The sequence below is a fragment of the Strongylocentrotus purpuratus genome, unplaced genomic scaffold, assembly GCF_000002235.5.
Source record: "Strongylocentrotus purpuratus isolate Spur 01 unplaced genomic scaffold, Spur_5.0 spur5_scaffold_5, whole genome shotgun sequence".
NCBI classification, from domain to species: Eukaryota; Metazoa; Echinodermata; class Echinoidea; order Camarodonta; family Strongylocentrotidae; genus Strongylocentrotus; species Strongylocentrotus purpuratus.
In genome coordinates this window covers 21,631,825-21,650,055 of record NW_022145611.1, presented here as the reverse complement: position 1 = coordinate 21,650,055, position 18,231 = coordinate 21,631,825, and the positions used below count along the sequence as shown (strand labels likewise).

The 18,231-nt window shown below is 36.6% G+C and overlaps 1 protein-coding gene and 4 non-coding genes across 5 annotated transcripts; 4 read left to right on the top strand and 1 right to left on the bottom strand.

The window, feature by feature from the left end:
- Nucleotides 1-216: 216 nt before the first annotated feature.
- On the top strand, nucleotides 217-6,889 carry LOC582819 (mediator of RNA polymerase II transcription subunit 6). The gene is made up of 6 exons (XM_782757.5): nucleotides 217-315; nucleotides 1,759-1,918; nucleotides 2,475-2,649; nucleotides 3,236-3,347; nucleotides 4,053-4,165; nucleotides 5,130-6,889. The coding sequence occupies exons 1-6, from the start codon at nucleotides 303-305 to the stop codon at nucleotides 5,493-5,495; spliced, it is 939 nt and encodes a 312-aa protein (XP_787850.1). The 5' UTR covers nucleotides 217-302; the 3' UTR covers nucleotides 5,496-6,889.
- Nucleotides 6,890-7,865: 976 nt separating this feature from the next.
- On the top strand, nucleotides 7,866-7,938 carry TRNAT-AGU. The gene has a single exon. It is a non-coding gene; the product is annotated as a tRNA-Thr (tRNA).
- A 985-nt stretch (nucleotides 7,939-8,923) lies between these two features.
- On the top strand, nucleotides 8,924-8,996 carry TRNAT-AGU. Its single transcript has one exon. It is a non-coding gene; the product is annotated as a tRNA-Thr (tRNA).
- A 2,035-nt stretch (nucleotides 8,997-11,031) lies between these two features.
- On the bottom strand, nucleotides 11,032-11,107 carry TRNAT-AGU. Its single transcript has one exon. It is a non-coding gene; the product is annotated as a tRNA-Thr (tRNA).
- A 1,402-nt stretch (nucleotides 11,108-12,509) lies between these two features.
- Nucleotides 12,510-12,582, top strand: TRNAT-AGU. Its single transcript has one exon. It is a non-coding gene; the product is annotated as a tRNA-Thr (tRNA).
- Nucleotides 12,583-18,231: the final 5,649 nt, after the last annotated feature.

Here is an 18,231-nt window from a genome sequence, read left to right as displayed (position 1 = left end):
ATTTTGATGTAATATTTGATTCTCATTTTGCATAATTTATAGTCGTACGTTTTAGTCATTTATATTTTGTTCGTTTGTGGTGTTGTATATTGACTTTGTAAATTGAATTATTTCAGCTCCCCAGCTGCTTGTTCTTTTATTTCAATAAACCGAATCAAATCAAATCAAATCAAAACCTCTCAAGGCAGTGTATATTTGTATAATATCTCTATCTATGTATGTAGTACAGTTCGCGCCCTCTAGAGACTGAAAAGGTGTTGCTAGCCCGACTCTGCGACTGAATTGTTCATTTTTGCGGCAAAATGTCGACCGACGGTAAATTTCTGTTTATTAATATTTGTCACAACTTATTGAGCGAAGAGTAGTTAGTTTATGAATTCATGTCTTAATCTTAATAAAGATCTATATTTTTTTTCACTTACAAATCCAATTTACCTTGTGTTATTGTATAAATTGTAGTCCCGTGTGTTGAAATTGATGTCTTGTTAATATTATGTTGGAAAAAGATTATGGAAGGTGGGGGGGGGGGGGGGGGGGGGGTGTGAAACTGTGAAACATAATCAAGTGGCATAAGCTACACATTTTATTTTCAAAGGCAAAGAGTCATTTCATGGCTGCCCATTTACTTCGGCAGATGTGCATAGATAGTGGGATAGACCTAGATCTAGATCTATATTGAGCGCTAGCGATCTGGACATTGATGTCGAGCTCGAGTTATGTCAAGAGACTATCGAGTCTTGATTCACATGCATGATGTAGGTCACTCCAGCAAAGCATAGAGAGTCAATACTAATGCGTATTGACCTTTAGCACTGCACTGTGTGTAATAGGCAGCATTTGAATACATGAATAGTCAACACACTCGTAACACACAGATGTACACAATCATGCCGATGTGGCTGATCGGCAAGTTTGACAGTGGACTCACAATTAGAATTTTTAAATCATTCTTTCTAACATCGGAAAGTTTACAAAATTGTATTTTACTGCTATTTAGGAGGTGTCATCAATCGTCACTAAAGTACCAATTTTGAGTAGTAATTTGTACAGTGGTGTTTGAAATGTTAAGAATCAATAGCACAGCTTTTAAAATACACAGCCAGGATAGTAATGCACCTATGTGTGGCAGGAATCCTTTTGCACAGCCACAGTCGTCTGATCTTTTTTGTTGCTGTGCGCGATACTGCTATGTAAAACCTAATTTTCTTAAATCAAGACTCTATAGCAAGCGGTTGCACTTGCCTAGTTGATGCATTATGGTACTTTCAAAGTGTGATAATTAATATGAGGGCTGTTTGCGTCAAAGTAACAATAGTTACTTGCACTCTGATCTGTGTGTGTGTTTGTAATTAGGATTTAACAGACGTTTGTGTGAGGGACTGACCTTTGATGTCACTATCCAAAAGACGTGACTCTATTTCGGACCATGATCCACCTGAGCCAGTTTGTAGGCAAAGACAGAGAGCTGACCAAGTTAACATGCCGCTAGGCCAACTCACATCTCCCTGGGGTGGGGTAAAATAGTCTCATGTCCTCATTAAATAATATATTCCCCCAAAGTGAATATTGCTTTTATTGAGTGATGTCTTGTTTTGTTGGAGTATGATGGGGGGGGGGGGGGGGGGGGGGGGGGCATTGTTAAGTGGCATTACCTTCATATTTTTTTTCAAAGGCAAAAAGTTATTTAATTCAGTGTCTTAGGGCAATTTTTTCTTGTGTCTAAATTCTTTCCCAATATTTATTTTCCTGCAATTTCAGATAATTCACTGCACATATCATGGCACGACTCTGCATGGATACCTCATCTCAATCAAGCCAACATCATGGATTACTTCTCCAATAGAAGCAACCCTTTCTATGATCGTACATGTAACAATGAGATCATTAAGATGCAGCGTTTGAGCCCAGAACAACTCAAGTAAGTTGTGTTCCTAAATTCTGTTTATTGTATGCTAAAGTTGGGCGATCCAACTTCACAGGTTTTCGCAACCTTCATGGACAGCCCCGCATATAACCTTTGTAAACATAGTTCAAATTTGCTGTTACTTTGTATATTTTGATTTTTATATTGCAAAATAAAATTGAATTGAATTGAAAGTGAAAGTAAAAGTTTTGTTTGAAATACTTATTAAAGGTATTAAAGGTATTCTTCAATAATTGACATGGTTGTAAAGTAGTTGAATTTTGTTTTTAAAAAATATGTCAACTTTTTAGAAAATGATCAGTGTTTGGTAATTGAAAATAAGTGTTGATTTTTCAATTATAAGGATAATAATAAGTTTAAGGTAAAAGAACGAGAAATGCAATGTATCAAGAATCGATTAGAAAAGAGAAAGGAGAGGAATCTAAGCAAGAAATGGAGAGGAGAACAGAATCAAAAGAAGGAAGGATTTCTTTACAAGAAGAACAAAATACAACTACCCTAAGTATTTACAATTTTCCCACATTTCTTATTATCTTCCTTCAATCCATAGATCAATGACAGGGTTAGAGTATATACTGCTGCATGTGCAAGAGCCAATCCTGTATGTCGTTAGAAAACAGCATCGCCATTCTCTGGAAGAGTCCACCCCATTGGCTGATTATTACATCGTCGCTGGCAGAGTTTACCAGGCTCCTGATATCTGTGCAGTCATCAATGCAAGAATGGTTAGATAATGGAATTTCTTGTCAATGTTTTCTTGTACTTTACATGTAACATTGTCAAGATTACTTTAGTAAAATATTTGTGAAGGATTACCTGAGATTTAATATAAAGTTCAAAATGATATATACTATTATATATTCAGTGGATATACATGTACATTGAGGGTTTAAACTCCATTATGGATGAAGATAATGGTATATCACCTCTGTCTTTTCACCTGAAGTGGTAACATAGATGCAGTTTATATTTATGTTTATACTGCAATCAATGTATATTTTGATCCGTTCCCAATGCAACAAGCATTTTCAGAATGTTATTATGTTTGTGACAATGTACATTTGATATTATTGTATTATGTATTTCTTCTTGTATTATGTATATATGTACAATAACTGTAAAATCAGTGAAAAAAGAATTTTCTGAAAGGGACAATAAATTTCAATTCAATTCAATTCAATTAATCATTCATACTCAATGCTGCATTTAATTTTCCTCAATAACTCTCTTAGCAAACGGTTATGATAAGATATATTCTCCTTAGAACTAGCCTCTGTTTTTCACTTTGCTGCTTTCTTTTCATGTTTACAGACAACAGCGGTTCATAATATCCGGTCAGCATTTGAAGAGTCCCTGTCTTACTCAAGATACCATCCCAGTAAAGGATATTGGTGGGAGTTTAAGGAGAAAGATAGTGAAACAGGTAACAACCAGTCTGCTTGCCTATCACTTGAAATGCAGCATGAAGCCAAACACTACATTTCATATTTTAATACACCTGTATATCTACATGAAGAAGTAAATGATAAGGTTTAAGAAGTTACTGAAGAGTGTTGAATATTGGCTTCTCAGAGTAAGAGTCATAAAGTATGGACATTGATTTTTTTTTTTTTGTAGATGATATATTATTAGTACATGTGTATCATTATTTGTTATCAACCTGTGCAGTGAAATCATCAGAGGTCCCCTCTAGGTAGGCACCTTTGTTCCTTGGATAATTATGTATTTCATAATATTACAACTGATTTCTTGTCTTTTCAAGCAAAACTGAATTTGGTCTCAAGACAAAAGTTTAGATTTGAGTTATCCATCTAAGATATTTCATTGATTTGTTGATTTTAAGAATTTCAGAACAACTCTTATTACTGCTAAATGTGTTAGTATTAATACAGCATTTTTTATGAATTATTTAATATCAACTAATCTTACGTGGCATTTAAGGCAAATTATCAAAATGCATTCAGAAGCTCAGTCCTCGATTCCCTGGTCAATGTGGAGGAAATTGATGGTTATTAAATCACATAAAAGTATGATATAACAGACTGCAACTATACATGTAGCACACAGTACTGAATCTAAGTTACATCTCTCTGTATTGATGATGCATTCTTGATCTCCTTGACAACAGAGAAGAAGAAGAGGAAGAAACCTAAGGAGGAACTAAGCTCCGCCTTCCAGAGGAAACGAGTAGACATACTCCTGGGTGATCTATCGCGAAAGTTCCCTTTCAAAGTCATTCAGGTAAGAAAAATGAATTCTCTTCCCTATTCTGATTGACTCCATTACATTTACTGTCTAATGTGAAACGCCTACGGTTTTGAAAGCACTTTTTATTTTATTTAAAATGATATAACAAATCTATTTGAACATTTCTCAGCTGAAATGCTTGCTTTGGAGGAATTAGAAATTAAAATAAGTAAATTAACCCTGTACTTGAAGGGGAAATCCATTTGACTGAAGAATAGTATTTTAGGTTGTGGGATGATACTGGTTACAATTTCAAATGATTTATCAGCATTGTGGTTTAAAGTCATGTAGCTTGACAGAGGAGGAATTAAAAATTAAAATAAGTAAATTAACCTTGTACTTGAAGGGGAAATCCATTTGACTGAAGAATAGTATTTTAGGTTGTGGGATGATACCGGTTACAATTTTAAATGATTTATCAGCATTGTGGTTTAAAGTCATGTAGCTTGACCGAGAAAGAATGTACAATTACCAAAACTGTAACCCACAGGAGTTTGAATAACACTAAATGTTGTCCTTGTGAATATATTATTGTTTCATGCACTTAAAAGCATATGATTAAGTTTGAGGATTTGAAGCCAGCACTTTAGTTTTTAAATTTGTTTTACTTCCAAATCAGGAAATGAGAGATATTCCTGTGTGGTTTGAATTAGGTTTCGGATAACGGATCTTACATTGATATAATTCAAGGTAGTAATTTGTGAGCACATGAAACTTCAGTATCTATATTTTTGTAATGTAGATTTTAAATTTTTCCCTTATCTGTATTACATATCATTTGACACTCAATTTTCATCTCCATTTCTCTACATAAGGAAGTTGCTTAATGATTGGTATGTAGGTGGATCGTGGGTCTTTTAGACTAGAAATTAATTAGTGGATAGTATTTGCTTTTAAAACTGTTTAGATAGTGTCTTGATATGGTATGATTTTCTTCTGCTTTGCTTTCATCACTCAGCCCAAGCCTGGAGACCGACCAGTGCCTGTTGAAGGTATGAGCTCTGAGAGTGCTTCAGCAAGACCTGTAATCAAAGAAGAGATCAAGGAAGAAAACAACCAATCTCAGAACAATGCAAACATTACAAGTACCGGCTCCTCCTCAGTCCCAAGCATGGCCGCTAGTGTTACCTCACATAGTAACACTGTGACTGGACAAGCAGCTGCAGCAGCAGCAGCAGGGGCCGCGGCAGCCGCAGCAGCAGCTGCAGGACTCAGTAGTTCAACCAATACAACAAGTAGTGCCAGTGGCACTTTCTTCACTAACACCGGACCTTCAAACATGAAGCCATCTTTAGCCAAGAAACGCAAAATCATGGGGAAATGATTTTCAATAACCAGAACTCTAATGTTAGCATGATCAGATTCATCTGCAATACACTGCAGACATCGATGTGATGAAATTAGTTGAAACAGAATGGACGATGTAAAGGTTGTCATTGCCTGGATCTCTAACCTTGATCTGTCCGTATACCCGCCACGTACTTGAGACGAAGGAGAAGGTTTTATTATAGACAGTGATGGCTGAAAACCCAATACATGTTTTAGTGGATGGAGATTTCTACTGAGAAACAGCTATAGTGATCCCCATAATGAAGGAGCGTTAGAATGATTTACCATTACACTGATGCACAGTCAAGTAAACAAGATTACAGTAGGCCTTTGTGCCAAATTATTCTAAGAACACATTTTAGGTGTCTGATATGTGAGATAATTCCATAACGGTTTGGATACACAGAATTCTTTCAATATTGGAATTGTGATGCTATAAAGATACTTATCTGACACAAAACAAAAATGTAAGTCCAAGTTCATGGCCTATTCCTTGAAAAATTGATCATATGCATTCCAAGGTTCCATACTATGATGTCACAATGATGTCAGTTTGTGCAATATAATGGATGGTATCTTCCATTTTAATAACATGATGAAAACTGGAGGAAAAAAACTGATTTCATTCTAGAAATACCCTTTAATGTTGTAACATCTTCAAATATTTAATTTGTGTACCGGTACACACACATGAATCCCTGTAGAAGTTTTATTCGTTAAGACTGCATGTACCTATATTTAGGTTAAGATAACTTTCCTTTTTTTTTTAACCAAGATTGCTTGTACATGACTTGTATTTATGTCAAAATGAGGTTAGAAATAGAGATGCAGATATGAAAATCATGATGGAACTGATTTTAACATTATCAATGCTCCTAGTGTAGTTCCAACACAAATTGAAATGAATGGGTGCTTTCTTACTGACATACATTAACATTCATATGATAAGAGTACATCTTGTATTTGAAAAGTTCAAGTGATGGTTGCATCTTCCTTGGTGCTATGTCAGGTAAATGTCTTGCAAGTTTTAGGGATGTCAATTGGAGTCATTTTACAGGGTTGTGTACATTAGAAACACTGGTTTTTCTTGTCTATGTTTGCATTTTTCCATAATGACTTCCTTGTCAATTACAAGATTCAAGTTTATGCAGAAATGTAATAATTTGTTATCACACTATGTTGTGCTTTGAATTAAATTGGCCTGTACATATATGCCATATAAATATCATCACGAAGATCATATATCTTGTCAAATTGTAATTCTTTAAATTCAAGTCAAATGTCTCTTTTGTATGGATACAATTTCATTGGATGATGTTGGAAAGTAGTATGTTGTGAGGAATTTAGGTAGTGAGATTATGAACCATGAAAAATAAATTTGAACTTGGGTATTAAGATGAGATATTTTGCAAATATGTTAAGTAAGTGTAGAATTGAATGATATTGGTAAAGCAAACGGAGAGAGACAAAGATGATGATGTATTTTGATGACGATGATGGGGTTGCAGCAAGGCATTTTGAAAGTATATACAAGTATTACAAGGGTCACGGGGGAATTGGAGTTTGGTCATCATATACACGTATTTAAAACAAAACTTAGGGGCCGGAATATATATGGGCGTTGGCAACTGTGCTCACTGTACGTTGTGCCCTTTATTCTACCAACCATAATGGTAGCAGACATCGTCAGACAGATAATTTCCCTTTTAACAATCATACGCGCGTGCCCCTTTTCCTTTCTTATATATAAGGGACCTATCCCCTTTTCAACTCTTAAAAATGCCCCTATCAAAATTTGATGGGGTGCCCCTTTTCCGTCGACAAATGCCCATTTTTAATCTCATAAGTGCCTTTTTTATTTATTTTTATCCCTGGTGATTTTTTTGATTTTTTTAAAGGTGTAAGGATGTTCATTTTGTCTGGAAAGTGCCCTTTTTTTGTTGTCCCCCCCCCACCGTGGAAGTCGCTCCGCCGCCCCTGAGTTTAATAATATAACTCTGACAACCATGTCCCCACTCTCTTTCTTTCTGTCTATAATATTTCTCTTTATTTCTGCCTCTTCATTTGGCCTTTGCTTTTATAATGTTATAAATGTTACATTATTTGTAGCTGTCAGATTGAGGTAAAACAATACAATACAATATTTGATCTAACTCTAGACACAGATTATTTGATATCTAGGAAACATAGTTAATAAACAGTTAAAATGTTATTTTGAATATTTGGATGTACTTTGCATCAAACGAAATACACTAAATAGTTGCTACGTGGCACATACCAGACCATTGTCGTGCACGTAAGCAAATAAGGATCACGATTGGAAAAAGATAAAATACAGTGTACGACGCACTACGTACCATCGAGCGGCGCTGTGGCTTAGTTGGTAAAGCGTCTGTCTAGTAAACAGGAGATCTCCGGTTTAAATCCGGGCAGTGCCTTTTGTCGGTCAGCATTCCCGGATGTGAGTGTGATGAAAAAGTAGTTCATTCACCTGCTATCATCCTTTGTCAGAACGAGAATTGCATAGATAAGTTGGTGATCTTATCTAAAAGATATAGATTTGTCAATTCCTATATTGAAGTCATTTCAAATAAATGAGTAACAATATTGTTCCGCTGTTATATATATTTCTACCAAATATGATTGTTAACTTTTTAGCAATGATTTGCCTCATTGAAAAGTAATAGCTTCGCTCGCTCGAAAAATGAATTTCCATACCATCACACCCATCTGCAAATTATGATGCTTAAGCAATATCTTGTATGATGTATCAAGAGAAACAAATATTGAAATCATTCCTGGTGATGTAAACACAATGTAGGGGTAAATACCAAATGTCTAAAAAAAATTGTCTATCTTCGCTTTGAGATTTCCCATTGTAAGTGTTCTTTTTTTTCTTGAAAGTGCCTTTTTTTGTAGGTGCCCCTCCCACTTCGGAAGTCGCTCTGCCGCCCCTGAGTTCACTAATAATATGACTCTGACAACTATTTTCCCAGCCTCTTTCTCTCTCTTTTCATTCAGCATGTGTTTTATTTCTCTCATTTTCTCTTTATTTATGCCACTTCATTTTGCCTGGCCCTTTCACCGATAATATTATAAAGAAGGCCTATAGTTATCTCGTTTGTAGCAATTCAACTTTTTTGTCATATTAAGGGAATACAATACAACAAAATATTATGATATAACTCTAGGCAAAGATTCTTTGATATCTAGGAAACTTGTAAATTGTACTGATGAAAACAAAAAAAATTGTAAATATTTGGATGCTATTGCTATGGTATTTGCATGAAACGAAATATATTCAATAGTTTCTACGTGTCACATACCATGATACCAAACCAGATGTCGTGCACGTAAGCAAATAAGATCATATTGGAAAAAAGATGGTAGATTGAGTATTACGTACTATAGAAACTCGTATATGGCGCTGTGGCTTAGTTGGTAAAGCGTCTGTCTAGTAAACAGAAGATCCCCGGTTCAAATCCGGGCTGTGCCTTTTGTCGGTCAGCATTGTCAACATGTGTGTGTGGTGAAAAAGCATTTCATTTACCTGCTTATCATCCTTTGTCAGAACGCAAATTGCATAAATAAGTTAATTGGGTGCTCTTCTGCGGTAAAGGTTTTGCCTAAAATATATAGATTTTTCAACTCCTACATGTGTATATTTAAAGTATTTTCAAATAAATGATTTACAATATTGTTCCCCTGTTATATTTTTTCACCAAATAAAATTTTTAACCTCTTGATTTGCCCTAAAAAAAAGCCTCACCAACTAAAGCTTAGTGCACGATACATACATGTACAACTTCCCCTGGTACGTCATATCTTCAAGAAAATAGATGTGCCCATGTCATGCCAAAATACTTTACATCATGCTAAGAATACCTTGATTTATATTACTCTTGTGCACTTTCGTAAGAAATATTGTACATCAAAGGGCATATATACATCTCATTTTTCAGAATACCTTCATTCATTCTTTGGGTTAAAGTTTCCTTTAAATTTCCTCTGTGATACATTGACATTTAGCCATTCCCATGAATAGGTCATACGAATGAAAAGTAGAATCTTTTCAGATCTAGTTCATTTCATTTCTTTTCATTTATTGACCCTTACAAAAATATATATGTACAAAAACATCAATACAATAGAAGAAGAATATCAAAGAACAACCACATACAAAGTAATAATGGCCAGGGCCCCTGAGATTTACATATTGACTGATCCAAAATCCTTTCGGGAGTGGGGGGGGGGGGGGGGGTTATCAAAATCAGGAAGAGGAAATATAAGTGTATAAAGTATATTTAAAACAGAGTTTGGGGCAGAAATGGGCGGTGACAACTGTGCTCACTGTGCCCCTTGATCAAAGCATATCGTCCTTGCCTTATAATGTACGTAGCAGACATCGTCAGACAGTTGGACGTCACTATAAATTGAAAAACTGTAAGTCAATTAGAGGCGGCGCTCACGGGGGTCAGGGGGCGGATGTCCCCTACTTTATCAAGTACCCCCAAAGTGCACCTTTTCACATGGAAGTTGCCCCTTTAACTTTGACACGTGCCACTATTAATTTGTAAAAGTGCCCCTACCTCTTTTTCACCTCTGATTCCGTGCCCTTTTAGTTTGACACGTGCCCCTTTTTCTTCGACAAGTTCTCATTTTCCTTTGCAATAAATGTCCATTTTCCTTTCTCATTAGTGCACTTCTTAATCTCTAATGAGTGCCCCTTTTCACTTTGACAAATGCCCCTTCCCCTCCTGACAAGTGCCCTTCTAGCTCCTTCTTATAGTTACCCCTTTTCATCTCTGATAAGTGCCCATTTATTTTAACATGTGCCTCTTTTTCTTTTTAATAAGAGCCACTTCCCCTTTCTCATAAAAGCCCCTTCCACCTCCGATAAATGCCCCTGTTAAATCTGATCAATTATGATTCTTGGCATGATGTAGTGTCTTTTAGCATGTCATGGGCGCAGTTATTTCTTGAAAATATGACGTACTGGGCGAAGTTGTACATGTATCATGCACCAAGCTTTAGTTGGAAAGACTTTTTGATTCAATAACAAAATCATTCCTTTTCAATAAGGGGAAATCATAGCTAAGAACTTAAAAATTATATTCGGTGAAAAATATTGTAACTCATTTATTTGAAAATACTTCAATATAGTTTACAAATTGTTTTTCTTAGGCAAAACCTTTACCCCAGAAGAGCACCTACTTATCTATGCAATTAGTGTTCTGACAAAGGATGATAGCAGGCATATGAACATGACAGACAAAGAAAGCGGACAAAATATACAGTTCCTCAGGTACACAAAGGAACATCCCTTCACTGCTATTATGTAAAAATGTGTGGAACAGGTGTCACATGCATATTCCCCTTTTTACATAATAGCAGTGAAGGGATGTTCCTTTGTATACCTGAGGAACTGTATATTTTGTCCGCTTTCTTTGTCTGTCATGTTCATAGTGAGGTGAATGAAATGCTTTTTCACCACACACATGCACCTTATACTTACAATGCTGACCGACAAAAGGCACTGCCCGGATTTGAACCGGGGATCTCCTGTTTACTAGACAGGCGCTTTACCAATTACTAAGCCACAGCGCCGCTCGAATCCCTCTTCACCGTATCGCCCAATGTCCCATCTTCGCATTTATAGATGATATAATTATGTTACTTATCTAGTCTTTTCAGTCTTCCGTTATGAGAAGGTGCTTATAATTCTACCAGGATTAGGTTTTTTCCTCTTTATGAGATGTAATTTTTCGCACTGCGACCTCACACATTATAAAAACATGTTCATTGCTCGCGTCGCTCGCTCGCAAATGAATTTTTCAAATGATCACATTCACGTACACGCGAAGCATGATGCTTAAAGATATGTCCCTTTTGTGAATGTTAAACGTTAGCAGTGTCCTAATATTTAAATTATGCAAGGAAACCCGTTCAACTTGCTAGACTCTGTCAGACACTATTGAGTGATTGACTGGCTTTTTTCTTCTTTGGTAACAACATCCATAAAATGAGCTGTAAAGGGTGCATTAGCCTTTTTTTCTACATCAATAACCCCCTTCTTGTAATGGCCAAAATTTAACTGATTGAATTTTTGCGCAGCATAAAACGTACGACCATTTGGTACAATGATCTGAAAATCAGACTATTAATTACTAGCTCTTAAGTTAATTTGACAACTAATAGTCGTTATTTTCCCACTTAAAGACATTTTCAAGCCCCCCCCCCCCCCTTCTTGGGAAGTTCTAAATTAGTATAATCTTTCAAATTACGTTAAAATTTAACCTTTTCATTTTTTTGGCCTGCAAATGGGACATACCTTTAAGCAATATCTTATATAATGTATAAAAGAGAAACAATATTGAAATCATCCCTGATAATGTTATCACAATGTATGGGTATATCCCAATGTCTCAAATAATTGCATTGTCGCGCTTTGAGAGTTCTCTTTGTAGGTGTTCTTTTTTCTGGAAAGTGCCCTTTTTTGTCCCCCCCCCCCCCCCCCCCCCCCCCCCCCCCCCCCCATTTGGAAGTCGCTCCGCCGCCCCAGAGTTCAATAATATGACCCAGACAACCATTTCCCGCCCCAGCCTCTTTCTTTCTGTTGATGATTTATCTCTTTTTCATTCAGCATGTTGTTTTTTCTCTCTTTCTCTTTTGCCTGGCTATTTCACTGATAATGTGTTACAAAATAGTAGGCATATAGTTATTTTGTTTGTAGCAATTAAAAACTTCCTTCAAACTGAGGGAATACAATACAATATATGATCTAGACAAAGATTATTTGATATAACATAGTTAATAAACAGTTCAAATGTTGTCGTAAATATGTTGATGTTATTTCATATGCAATTGCTATGGCATTTGCATCAAATGAAATACACCGGGAAATACATGTACTGTACTGTACATACAAAAGTTGCTAAGTGGCATATACTAGACCATTGTCGTGCACGTAAAGATATAGTCAAGTTTAACATCATAGTGTGCATCGAGCGGCGCTGTGGCTTAGTTGGCAAAGCGCCTGTCTAGTAAACAGGAGATCCCCGGTTCAAATCCGGGCAGTGCCTTTTTGTCAGTTACCGATATTTTTCCTTTTTTCCTACTTCTTATCTCTCCTCTTAGGCCGCCTGTATGTTATTTTTAAAAAATCAATAATTTTCTTCTTATTATTATTGTAATTATTATTATTGTTATTTTCATCATTATTGTGACAGTGCACTTGTAATTACTGTATCCCTCAAACCATTTGTTTATTTTACAATTGATGCATGACATGACTACATGCATATTATGTAATAGCACTTCCTCAGGCAATGTGTCCATCATAGCACCATATATTGCTGTGCACTTGTAACACATGCAGAAGTCAACATGAATTTGGTTGTGTTGTGAGGATCAAGGATCCCCTTTTTGCCAGCGCACCATGGGGATTTGAGCCATATTATTGTCATAAAGGCAGGCAAAGAGGTAAGTTTTGTTGTATATTTAATGTATATTTATGAATTGTCAAAACATAAAGTGACAACTAGTGTGTGTGTTTTGGACTTCATACTGAGATGTTGATGTTAGTATGTAATGTATTATGTAAGAAATACAAGCCTATGCTGTTATGATGTATGTACATAATTGACCTTGTATTAATAACATGAACAACAGTGAAGTTATACTGCTAAATACTTTGAAAGTTAATTATGAGAGTGCTGAAGCACTAAGTTGAAATTTAGAATTTGTTATTGTTTAGTTCGTTGTTTATTCAAGCTATAGTTAAGTCTAGTTGAGACACTAAGTAGTGTGAGTTTGGATTCATGTAAAGCCATAATGCAGATTGACTACAATGGTTTTAACTGAGGTTATTTTGATAGGTTATAAAGATCACAATACAATTTACATTTATGAGTTGCTCCAGGAGACTGTATTATTGCCATGAATTTGATGATGCTTTTATGTACTTATAATCATGGTCCTTTATCTGTGTCGTTATTCCACACTTTTCACGGAATGGAATGGTATGGAGTGATAAAGCAAGATTTACTCCAATCATTGAAGCTACAAATTCCCGAAGAAACCTTTGTCCAGACTTTTTCTTTGTTGTCGACCTCGCTACAGCCACAACCATCATCATCATCATCATCATCATCATCATCACCATCATCACCATCATCATCATCATCATCACCATCATCATCATCATCATCATCACCATCATCATCATCATCATCATCACCATCATCACCATCATCACCATCATCATCATCACCATCATCATCATCATCACCATCATCATCATCATCACCATCATCATCATCATCATCACCATCATCATCATCATCACCATCATCACCATCATCATCATCATCATCATCACCATCATCATCATCATCACCATCATCACCATCATCATCATCATCACCATCATCATCATCATCATCATCACCATCATCATCATCATCATCACCATCATCATCATCATCATCATCATCACCATCATCATCATCATCATCATCATCACCATCATCATCATCATCATCATCATCATCACCATCATCATCATCATCATCATCACCATCATCATCATCATCATCATCACCATCATCATCATCATCATCATCACCATCATCATCATCATCATCATCATCATCACCATCACCATCATCATCATCATCATCATCATCATCATCATCTTTATTTTTGGTGTCATCTGTGCCTGTATAGGACGGGAAAATCATTCTTATCGGGTCTCTCATTGTATAACCGATTTAAATGAAGTAATTTGTATATAGCGCATGAATGAATATGCAATTTACGCAGTTTGTGATATGAATGGTTACTGGTTCATATAATCAAAACAAAGAGATGTTCTCTCTTTTTATCGCGATATTTCATTTTGTTTTCCTCGCATTATTATTCTTTCATTTTTATTTATGTTGTGTTCATTTTGTTCATAATAACGATACCTATGAGAAGCACTATCTAAAATTACACGCCAACCCTATATACACCATCCCCTCCCCGTCGATTTCTTTTCCCAAGTACAAGAAATATCATAGGAAACTTTGGATTGTGTTTTAAAAGTAGATAACAACTTTTAATCCTCAATCCGCACTAATCTTTTCATCATGCCGTTGCCTAGCGATCAGATGCCTGTTAATCATGCTCGTTATATGACCAGTCGATTTATCCGATTTGGAACAAGGGCAGAATAGAGCTTCAAACCCGATTATATGCCCCTCCGCTTAAGCCCTTTCAAATCGGCAGAGACTCAACAAAAGGAGTGCATTTGGTCCCAATTTTTATCCCTTCTTATCCACCAGCTAAGTGTGTAAGAACAAGATTAACAAGATGAGGGGTGAAAGGGATTTTAATATAACGGGACTGGAATTCTTTCTCATTATAGCATAGGCCTGATACCACCATAGTCATGGTTTGGTACAGGAACAATGATTACGCTAATTAATTTTCATCTGTGATTTTTATTTAATCTAAAAATGATTGATCGTCAATGGAAACAGCGATTCGGGTCTATATGTTATGAAGTCTTCCAAGGTGTTTATTTATTATGGAAACAATTCGGATGTCGTACTTTTGTTGAGAACACAATATTTAGTTATCTGTATCTTCAACTATACTTAGTACCCATGCACAGAAATGAGGCAAGATTGATGACATTCGTGCTTCTCTGTAAGTGTTGACTGATTTCTTTTAAAAATGCCGACTCGTCCACTCAAAGACATATACACTAGCCAAGCCTCCGAGGTCGATGCACGAATGTCTGCAGCTATCAAAGCCGCAAACGAACTCCAGAGGAAAACACAAGAAATAGACAAAGAGCGACAGGGCAGTATCCAGGTTTACCATCAAAGAAAAAGTGAATTAAAAGAATTTTTGGCTGGATTGTATACCGACAGTGGGAACCATGTTGTCATACCAAGTGAAGAAATTGAAAAAATGAAAAAGAAAACAGAGAAGAAAACAAGACGAAGAAGTAAAGATGTTAGACCGTCTAAACAGCCGAAACGCCATCAGACCACAGCCGCTAAGTTTCTCTCTATCAGCGGGGCAGGAGGATTTAATGCTCTCGGTTTACAAATGAGTGATGATGATGATACGGAATCATCTAGTGGTGATGATAGTGATTTCAGTGAAAATACGCAAAGTGACGGCAATATCGACCGCAACAAAAAGGACAAGAGGGAAAACGAAGATGATGATGACGAGGATTACAGTAAAACCCGAGAGTTAGCAGTACCAAAGCTGCCGAAAATTATAAACCATAACGCTCGAAGACGAACTGTTCCCCACATGAAAATGGAACAAAAGTTTGACATTGCCAAATTTAGGCGGCGATTCGGCAACTTTAGTCGCAATGTCGTACACGACGGTTCGGATTTTGCACGGAACAGCATTGAGTATGAAGACGATAATAGGCTTCGTCCGCCGCCGTTGACGAGATCGACATTGTCGACTTTGGATTCAAAGCCGACAGAATTACGTGCTAAGATTCAACAATGGTGCGATAGCATCAATGAAGATTGGTTTTATAATAAGGATGATGATGTGAAAAGTAAAACCAGTCAAATAGACCATGAAACAGTAATGAAATCAGAGAGTGATAAGAAAGGCAACCCTGATCACCAAGACGTTAAGATAAGTGAAAGTCAATTTCTTCGTCTTCCATCTTCATCATTTTCGCGCTCTAATTCACGTCAGAGATCCCCATTACCACCATCATCACAGTCGCGTAGCAGACGATCAAGTCATGTAGACTTACCAAGAAATCTCAAGGTTAATGACAAATCAAAGACAGCTACTGACGACGATGATCCGTGTGATATCGAGTTGGTTGACGGGGGATTCGGCCTCGTCGGAACGAGAGTAGTGAAGAAGGCAAGTCTGCCAGTGACGCGTTTAATTAAAGATGGCGACCGTGCAGGCGATCCTCTAGTCCCTGGTTATCGAAACACCACAAATCATATCGACAAGCGAGTCCACTTCGTCTCCAATGTTGAGATCAACAACGTACCGACAACGCGTATAAGCTCACTTTCCAGACCAAAAACTCAAGGTAGAAGTAAAAGTGACTCCGGTGTAGAGCTAGACAATTTAGAATTTGAAGTCAAACTCTCGATGAGGAATTCATCTGATGTGAATGAAGACGGCATGCATAGAATCAAACGATGTCATCATTCATTTCATGAATGCAAGGTCTATCGTGGAAGGGACGGGGCAATGAACCTTGCAGATCCGCTGACCCTAGATCGTATGGCACAAGCACAGATCCGAGTCGTACAGCGACAACGGGCTCGTGTGAGGAGGGAGTCCCTTTCATATTCAGCTAGTGCTAGTAATGATGCAGCATTAAGATACAGTCAGATGAAATGGAGCATGTGAAATGACATTATGTTGATAGATGAAAATTTGTATTATTTTGTTCATAACTACACAATTATTTACTGTTTTATCATATTTGCCTAATCATATCCTTTCCGTTATCCCTCTTACGTTTCTTATGGTATGGTGGTGTAAGTCAATATTCTTCTTTTCTAATCCCATATTCCATGAATTCTAATTAGTTTATACCGTTCCACCCATACTCTTATCCTCTTTCTTCCTCGATTGCTATCTTTCTATAAAATTTCCCATCATGCCATTTTTGTCTTGTATCGCTTCCTTTTAATTTTCTACAATTTTGTTTTGCTTCTTTATTTAGTCTTTTATAAATTAAGTAAAGACAATTATTGTGCAGTGCTTTGAAACTTCTGTTAAAAATGCTTTATAAACATGATAAATGCAATTAATCATTATTATTATTATCAAACGCTTTAATCGCTTAAGTAGGCTACTACGATATACTTTGAAAGGTAAATATTTTTTTTCAAAACAGGACGTCCTTGTAAGCTGTTTCTACAATCATTGAAACAAACGTTTTGTCATTAATTTAAATGGTGTAAGTAACTTTTATGGGTAACATCTTATGGGTTCAATGAGATGACTATTTCGAGGCAAGCTATGGAGAACAAAAAAGAAGGAAAGAAAGAAGAAGAAAAAGAAGAAGAAGAAGAACAGAAAATACAGTGATCGAATAAAATATTGTCTACAATGTTACACCCGGAGTACAATGTGTATTGTTTTTCTCAAGTATTCGTCATAAGAATGATTAAATAGATTATCATTGAGTAAGCCTATTCTGCAATTTACTTTAGGTTTTATTTGACTTGTAGATTTGGACTGCGCAAGTGACCATCCGTTTGATTGATTTACGCCTCTAGTATTAGTACTAGTCCAGAATCTGGCCTGTTCTTTATATTCCCCACACACTTGATTCAAGTCGCCGAAGATGGCGTTATCAATAAACTCATAATGCTCACCAGCCCAGCCCAGCTTCAGATTTTTTAGGCCAATGGCTGACCTAAAAAAAAAGGTGACCTTACCCCCCCCCCCCCCCCCCAACGGAGCAAAATGTCAATTTTTCAAATTTCGAGACCAAAAAAAAAAAGGGGAAAAAAGGGTCCTCTTACCCACCCCCCCCCCCCCCCCGCTTATTCAGCGGCTGGCTGAGTCGTTGCGAAATTTTCGGTCCGATTTAAAAATGTTAACCCCCCCCCCCCCCCTTGAACAAATCCTGCGTACGCTACTGTGTGCTTGTATATGTATGTGTGCATTTTTAATTTATTTTTATTATAATGTACTTGCATGTAGGGTCCCGATTACAAGCAGTC

What these genes read in the sequence shown, in the direction of transcription:
- LOC582819 (XM_782757.5), top strand. An exon ending in TTGAGCCCAGAACAACTCAA is followed by an intron (nt 1,919 to 2,474) that starts GTAAGTTGTGTT and finishes TTCAATCCATAG; the next exon opens with ATCAATGACAGGGTTAGAGT. An exon ending in GGAGAAAGATAGTGAAACAG is followed by an intron (nt 3,348 to 4,052) that starts GTAACAACCAGT and finishes CCTTGACAACAG; the next exon opens with AGAAGAAGAAGAGGAAGAAA.